Here is a 7874-nt window from a genome sequence, read left to right as displayed (position 1 = left end):
GTCCAATCAGAAGATTTTAGACTACTTCACCACGCCCCCTTCTCACTCAAGCGAACCAATCGGAGTAGGGGAGGGCGGGACTAGTTTGTGAATGAAACGTTTCTCGAAGTTCTATGTAAGAGATTTTTTAAAGTCTAAAAAAGAGGACATGTCCGGGGAAAAGAGGACGTCTGGTCACCCTATTATACTTAATTTCAGAAGAAGTCTGAGATGAACAGTTGCCTTGAAATGTCTGAATATAAAATAAATATAATATAGAGTATAGATTGATGGATAGATGGATCCTGAGCATTTATTTTTGCAGAGGTTTCCAGGATGCCCCACTCTAGTGTTGACGTCATCGTAATATTTTAAACCTGTGTAAAAAATTAACCTTATTTTTTCCTGATGGCTAACCGAGCTCAGAGTGAGTCTTGTCAATGTGACTCATCATTACGTGAGCTACAGCTACAGACGGACATGGAGATTCTGTTAAGAGGACTGGTAAAACAACTTTTATTATTTATGAGTTTATTTTCAGACTGTCACTGTGTTGTTTTTTTGTTTGGTTTCTTTTGTTTGTTAGTTTTGTTTTTGATTTGTTTTGATTCGTTTTTATTGTTGCTTTTTGAGCTAATTTCTAGCTCTTTCCTAAATTACTTACATAACAGTAAAATGAAAAATAGAATATGTCATATTTAAAGCCTGCAATGAACAATACACACGAACATGCCTCACTGTTTTATTCCTCTAATCCCGGAAATGTCACAGTGTAATGTTCCAGGGTCAGTGCAGTACAAGTTTTTAAAGTTTACTAAATGAAGTAAGCTACTGAGAATCAAATGGTTTTATTATTATATATATTTTTTTCTTATATAAATAGTATTTTATGTAAAAAGCTACACACAAATAAACTATAAACTCATTCATTTTAAGCCATGGCTTAGAGAGTGGCTCAAAATCAAACGTATCCCAAAATTACAGTTTCCCTGTAGTTTTCCACTTTGTAACAATACAAAGCAATACTCTGAGATGTGTTTAATCTCGTGTTTGGTCCTAATCCTGTTGTGATTTCAGTTCCGTGGGAATGCTGTTCTCTTTATTATAGTTCTTGGATTGGGGGGTGGCTTCCAGGTCGGGTGCCACAACACGCTGATAAGTTCCCCATCTCCGGTGAGATTATTAGTCCGTGTGCCATACACCTTCATAAAACTCTTTTAGAATCCTTGACAGCACTTAATACTTTAATTTACATAAATGAACTAATACAGACTAAATGTCTTGGAAAAGTACTACTCGTATAGAAACAGGTTTTGTCTTTTAAGTACTAAACTATTAAACTATTGGCTCGTTGTGTGTAAAACATTATGACTCCACGTTGAGCTGCTAGTGAGCAATGAGGTTTAAGAACCCTGTATATACCAAAGCCTATCTGAAGTGTTTGTACACTCTTCAAAGATAATCTTTGAAAAATGTTGATACATGATTTTCTTTCTAATGCTGTGTGTATTCACAGTTCATTAAGAGCTTTATAAACAGCAGCTGGACCCAGCGCTACGGTCAAGCTCCAGGAGAGAATACAGTCACATTCCTCTGGTCTGCTATTGTGTCAGTCTATGCTTTTGGTGGACTTTTAGGCTCCACTGCTGTCCAATGGGTCACCGGCCGACTGGGGAGGTGAGACTTTCTCGTTTTCTCTTTGATGTCCTGTGCCAGAAGGGGCATTGTTTTATAACACTTTTGAGATTACCCTTTATATGATCATATCATAATGGTAAATATGTCATTACTGTTCAAAGAAAAACCTTTTATTAAAATCTCTTCCTCTTCTCTCTTTCACCTGAAGAGTGAGAAAGACCTGATAAAATGACTGTATGTGACAGTGATGTGAAAAAGAGAATTATTAAAAGTAGGAGTCATAGGATTTTGAAACAGTGTCATTATGGTCTCACTTTGCAGAAAGAGAGCTATGATCTGGAACAGTGTGGTCAACATTGTGGGTCTAGGAATCATGATCGGTAGCAAATTCGCCGACTCCTTCGAAATGGTCCTGCTCTCTCGATTCCTGTTTGGTTTAAACTCAGGTATTCTCTCTCTCTCTGTCTCTCTCTGTCTGTTTCTCTCTCTCTGTCTCTCTCTCTCTCTGTCTCTCTCTGTCTGTCTCTCTCTCTCTGTCTCTCTCTCTCTCAATTCAATTCAATTCAGTTCAGATGTGCTTTATTGGCATGACAAATATTGACACTGTTTTTCCAAAGCTTTGTTCAATGTCAGTGGAACACAAAAGAACATTTAAAGTAAATACACAGTAAATGTAACAGGTAAGAACCAGATACTAATAATAACACACACATTAATACACACATTAATAACAGCACTGAATAACTCTCTCTGTCTTTCTCTCTCTCTGTCTCTCTCCCTCTCTCTGTCTCTCTCTCTCTCTCTCTCTCTCTCTCTCTCTCTCTCTCTCTCTCTCTCTCTCTCTCTCTCCCTTTTTCTCTCTTCAGTAGGAACACACAAGAGCACATTTATAAATGGCTCAAACCAGCACTTTATATTTTTCTGTATGTCTTCTTTTTATTGATTGTGAGTAATATATTTATATAATTGATGATTTTTTTTCATTTATAGGATTGGGTGGAAGCCTCCATAACATTTACCTTGGAGAGTCCTCACCCAAAGAAATAAGAGGGATGGTCACCCTTACTGTTTCTAGTTTTAAAGCCATTGGAAAACTGACCGGGCAGTTTGCAGGTCTGAGGTGAGGAAGTAAAAATCAGTTGTATTTTTTATTTCTAATAAAACAAAATGTTGTATAAATGTTTACCGGGACATACCGTCACTGTCCAAAGAAAAGTGTATCTCAAAAACAGCAGCTTTATGGGAGAAGGAAAATCTTTCATTGGAAATGAAAATAAGAAGATTGTATTCCAAGTAAATTTGAAGCATTTCTATTGGTCCATTCTCAGTGTGTAGGACAGCTGCTGTGTTCAAATGATGTAATACATTAAGAATCGACAAAAATGGATACAGGGCAGCACGGTGGCACAGCAGGTAGTGTCGCAGTCACACAGCTCCAGGGACCTGGTGACTGTCTGTGAGGAGTGTGGTGTATTCTCCCTGTGTCTGCGTGGGTTTCCTCTGGGTGACTGTCTGTGAGGAGTGTGGTGTATTCTCCCTGTGTCTGCGTGGGTTTCCTCTGGGTGACTGTCTGTGAGGAGTGTGGTGTATTCTCTCTGTGTCTGCGTGGGTTTCCTCCGGGTGACTGTCTGTGAGGAGTGTGGTGTGTTCTCCCTGTGTCTGCGTGGGTTTCCTCTGGGTGACTGTCTGTGAGGAGTGTGGTGTGTTCTCCCTGTGTCTGCGTGGGTTTCCTCCGGGTGACTGTCTGTGAGGAGTGTGGTGTATTCTCTCTGTGTCTGCGTGGGTTTCCTCTGGGTGACTGTCTGTGAGGAGTGTGGTGTGTTCTCCCTGTGTCTGCGTGGGATTCCTCTGGGTGACTGTCTGTGAGGAGTGTGGTGTGTTCTCCCTGTGTCTGCGTGGGTTTCCTCTGGGTGACTGTCTGTGAGGAGTGTGGTGTGTTCTCCCTGTGTCTGCGTGGGTTTCCTTCAGGTGCTCCAGTTTCCTCCCACAGTCCAAAAAAAAAAAAAAAACACATGTTGGTAGGTTGATTGGCTACTCAAAAGTGTCCGTAGGTGTGAGTGTGTGAGTGAATGTGTGTGTGTGTCTGTGTTGACCTGTGAAGGACTGGCGCCCCCTCCAGGGTGTATTCCCGCCTTGTGCCCAATGATTCCGGGTAGACTCCGGAGCCACCGCGACCCTGAACTGGATAAGCGTTTACAGACAATGTCTTTGGACAATGGCGATGTGTATATGCACATGTACGTGCTTGTCTTACAGTGAGATCCTGGGTCGTGAAGACTTATGGAACGTCCTGCTGTGTGTCCCAGCCTTTGTCTCCATAATTCAGATGATATCTCTGCCCTACTTCCCTGAAGCTCCGAGATATTTACTCATAGAGAAGGGCAACATCGAGGAGTGTAGAAAAGGTGTTGAGCTCAAGGGGCAACCCTCATCCTGAAAACATATCCATAGCAATATCGTACATGAGTGTGTTTTTCTGGATGTGGGTACATATTTAAATGTATGTACATGTGCAGCTCTGCAGTATCTCTGGGGTCCGGGTAATTATAAGCTGGAGATCGAAGAGATGCTGTTGGAGCAGTCGGCTCTGAGAGGAGAACGCAGTAAAACTCTAATGGAGCTGTTCAGAGACCGGAGAGTGCACTGGCAACTTCTCACTCTGTTTGTCATCTATGAAGCACTTCAGTTTTCTGGCATTTCAGCAGTAAGTAGGACTCTGGTATGTATTGGAGATCTGAGACCCTGGAGAGTGGATTTGACTCTCTTCAGGATATAATGCATGGAACACAGTGTTAGGATCTGGGAATTATCAGGGTTAAGCCTACAGTGATGCATTGGTTGACACCACAACATTTAATGGTTTAGCTCTAATAACTCTACAGAAACCGCAGGAACAACACTCCGTATCACTTCGGTGGTAATGGGTGGAGCTATCCTGAGCTATGTCCTGAACCGCCAATCAAATTCCAGTGAATCTTAATTAAACTCTACTTGTCTCTTTTACAGATCAGCGTCTATTCCTTCAGCATCTTCCAGGAGGCGGGAATTCCCTTGGATAAGATCCGTTACGTCACCCTGGGAGTGGGAGTGTCCGAAATCCTCACCAACATCACATGTGTGAGTTGTCCAGTATTTGCGAATGTAACCAGTGCACATTTTGACACCTCTTTAGACTGGTTCCAGGTTTGTGTTTGTTTATATGTGGACACACAGGGTCTGCTGATTGACCGAGTGGGCAGGAGAGTGCTGCTTTGGGGAGGCTTCGGGGCCATGTCAGTTATTATGACACTCATCACCGTCGCTCTGGAGCTAAAGGTACCTGATTTTCAACCAGCATCTTGGTTGATGTGCTTTGTCTGTATGTATGATGCACTGTGGTGGACTAGCGCCCTGTCCAGCATGTGTTCCTGTCTCATACCCAATGATTCTGCTAGGCTCCAGACCCACGGCCACCTGGAACAGGATGAAACGGTCACAGAAGATGAATGAATGAATGTATGGGTCCATGATTTTTACTCATTTCTAATCTCTACCCTCTCTCATATTCCCAGGATCACTCTTTCTGGATTCCGTACGGCACCGTGGGCCTCGTATTCCTCTTTGTCATCTGTTTCGGAGGAGGACCAGGTGTAATATCACATGCTTTTAAACCTCAGTTCAAGTCCAAGCTGTGAATACATTTTAACCAATTCTCTGTCTTTGATTGACAGCCGGGGTGATCCCTTCGCTCAGCCACGAGATATTAGTCCAGTCCTATCGCTCTGCTTCCTTTGTGTTCATTGGAATCTTGATGTGGACCAGCTTCGGTGTGTTAGGTTTCATTTTCCCTTTTTTTCTGGTAAGTTTGTTGTCATTATTCCACTTGTGATTTAATAATTTATCCTCCCAAATTCATCACTGATTTCGCCCCCCAGAGCTCCAAAGTCCCCACAGAGAACAAACTGAGGCATGTTAACTCGTACGTCGCCACATTTAGATGCATCTAAACATGTGATAACTCTTTTATGGACAAATGGGCAATGCCCCCTTCCCAAACATTACACTCAAAGGACCCTCGTTGGAGGAGTCAAGCATTTAGGCTTGTACTGTTCTCTTTGAGAATCCTCCTCATGCCCTTGTCCACTTGTGAATATCATGTATCCTTCTTCTAGATCTCTTGACAGAGGTCACCCACTTCTGGTCATAGGCCCCTATTACTCTATTTGGAGGCTACATTTGAAAGATCCATAAAGGTGAACAGGGCCTGCTCAGTGTGCCGTACCCAACACTTGCCGCCATTTTGTCAATTAAACTGACCATCAGTGTGTGTACTATATTCAAATCAGAGAGTACATGGCGAGTAAGGAATCAAGAACATAGTCCATATTTGCTGCTGTTGTTAAGCTCCTGCATCATTCTCCTAATTCAGTGCGATTTCATGCATGTGCTGACACACACAGAATTAAAAAGTGTGTGGGGCTCAAAGGAACACTGTAATACCTTCTTCAAACTGCTGTACAATGACTCCACTTTGCTCCAGCTGTGCTTTGTTCCAGCTGTGCTCAGCCGAACAAAAAAGCCCATGTGGCTTTCTCCTGTGTTCCTCAGGCCTCTCTGAAGTCCTTCAGCTTCCTGTTCTTCTCCGCTGTGTGTTTCACCGCGTCGCTCTTCGTTTTCTTCATCGTCCCCGAAACGAAAGGCAAAACTCTTCTGGAAATCTCAGAGGATTTTAAGAAAATCGGAGTGTGCAGATCTTCCGCCGAGGAGAAGTGCTTGGAGACAAGGCTGTGAAAATAAGCCTGATCTAAACGGGTCCAAGGTGTACCCATCTGTTCTGTATTTTTGTACCGAGCTGGTGATGCTACTTGGATGATACTGCATTAATAATAAATACAAAAATATTTTTATTTATTTTTTTCTAGTTTAATACAATCATTCTAAAGTTCATATTTAATAAAGCTTGAATTTATAAAAGGAAACCGATTCTTTTGTTCTTTTTTAAGGAAACTAGTTTGACACCATAAGGGATTGCTGTAGGAGGTATGGTGCATGCTGGGTATTGTAGTTACTAAACACTAATGTATGAAAATATGTATGCAGTTAAGATGATATATGTGATATAACACAACAATCAATACCTTTCATTTTTCAGTGTTTACATGATCTTCTGTTTAAAATTCCAGCTGCTAATGCCATTTCTGAAGACCCGTACATGTGTGCATTACACTCCACCCTTCATTAATTTCCAACCAATTTATAGTAATTCCTGAAGACCCCAGTGGGATCCCCTTCACTGCGGTTCATTGGAGCTTCCTTCTTATCGACAGCTGCCAGACACCCCTGTTGAGCTCAGCCTCATTTACGGTTTAATAACATTCACTGTGCTTTAAGACCACCCTGATTAAGACCGACATTATCTCCACAGTCACAGGCTGTTTTATCGGAGTCTGTCCTTATCTCTGAAGAGGAGACTACAGGATTAGTCTGAGTGACAGTCCTGAGTGTTATGGTTCTTTCCTACAGGCTCAGATATACAGTGTATTGTAATTGCTGTTGTGAATTCAGATCAGTGGTTCTGTTGTCATGGTACCAGATGTTGAATGCTATGTCCTTTTTGGCCTGGACAGCCCAAAGTTTGTGAACACCTGTTTACTGCCATTCATTCACTTATTCAGCAAACCTGTCTAGACTTGTATGGCTTTAATATTAATTCAGATTTTAAAACACCGGGATACAAGTCCACAGGCCAAAGTCCGTTTCTGCCACTTGGTGGAGCTACGTCAAATTAACAACTACTAATACTGCTACTCCTATTACCACTACACATGCTACTACTACTATTACTGTTATATTACCACATTATTACCTCTACTACTACTACTGTTCTATTACCATATTATTATCATTACTACTACTACTACTACTACTGTTATATTACCACATTATTACCACTACTACTACTACTACTACTGTTCTATTACCATATTATTATCATTACTACTACTACTACTACTGTTATATTACCACATTATTCACACTACTACTACTGTTATATTCCCATATTACCATTACTACTACTACTACTGTTCTATTACATTATTAACACTACTACTACTGTTATATTCCCATGTTATTACCATTACTACTACTACTACTGTTCTATTACAACATTATTACCACAACTACTACTACTACTGTTATATTACCACATTATTACCATTACTACTACTACTGTTCTATTACAACATTATTAACACTTCTACTACTGTTATATTACC

At 41.2% G+C, this 7874-nt stretch overlaps 1 protein-coding gene across 1 annotated transcript; it reads left to right on the top strand.

Annotated features, from left to right (window-relative positions):
- Positions 1 to 459: 459 nt before the first annotated feature.
- On the top strand, positions 460 to 6387 carry LOC136696653 (solute carrier family 2, facilitated glucose transporter member 9-like). Its single transcript, XM_066671244.1, has 12 exons — positions 460 to 483; positions 1057 to 1152; positions 1496 to 1656; positions 1939 to 2063; positions 2608 to 2737; positions 3874 to 4022; positions 4134 to 4321; positions 4624 to 4734; positions 4831 to 4932; positions 5169 to 5244; positions 5328 to 5455; positions 6205 to 6387. The coding sequence occupies exons 1-12, from the start codon at positions 460 to 462 to the stop codon at positions 6385 to 6387; spliced, it is 1473 nt and encodes a 490-aa protein (XP_066527341.1).
- The last annotated feature ends 1487 nt before the right edge of the window (positions 6388 to 7874 follow it).

Source organism: Hoplias malabaricus, chromosome 5, assembly GCF_029633855.1.
Source record: "Hoplias malabaricus isolate fHopMal1 chromosome 5, fHopMal1.hap1, whole genome shotgun sequence".
NCBI classification, from domain to species: Eukaryota; Metazoa; Chordata; class Actinopteri; order Characiformes; family Erythrinidae; genus Hoplias; species Hoplias malabaricus.
Note: the sequence above shows the minus strand (reverse complement) of the source record. Positions and strands in the feature narration are given on the sequence as shown.

What these genes read in the sequence shown, in the direction of transcription:
- LOC136696653 (XM_066671244.1), top strand. Translation starts at nt 460, where the DNA reads ATGGAGATTCTGTTAAGAGGACTG. An exon ending in CCTGTTTGGTTTAAACTCAG is followed by an intron (nt 2,064 to 2,607) that starts GTATTCTCTCTC and finishes TTTCATTTATAG; the next exon opens with GATTGGGTGGAAGCCTCCAT. An exon ending in AGTTTTCTGGCATTTCAGCA is followed by an intron (nt 4,322 to 4,623) that starts GTAAGTAGGACT and finishes TCTCTTTTACAG; the next exon opens with ATCAGCGTCTATTCCTTCAG.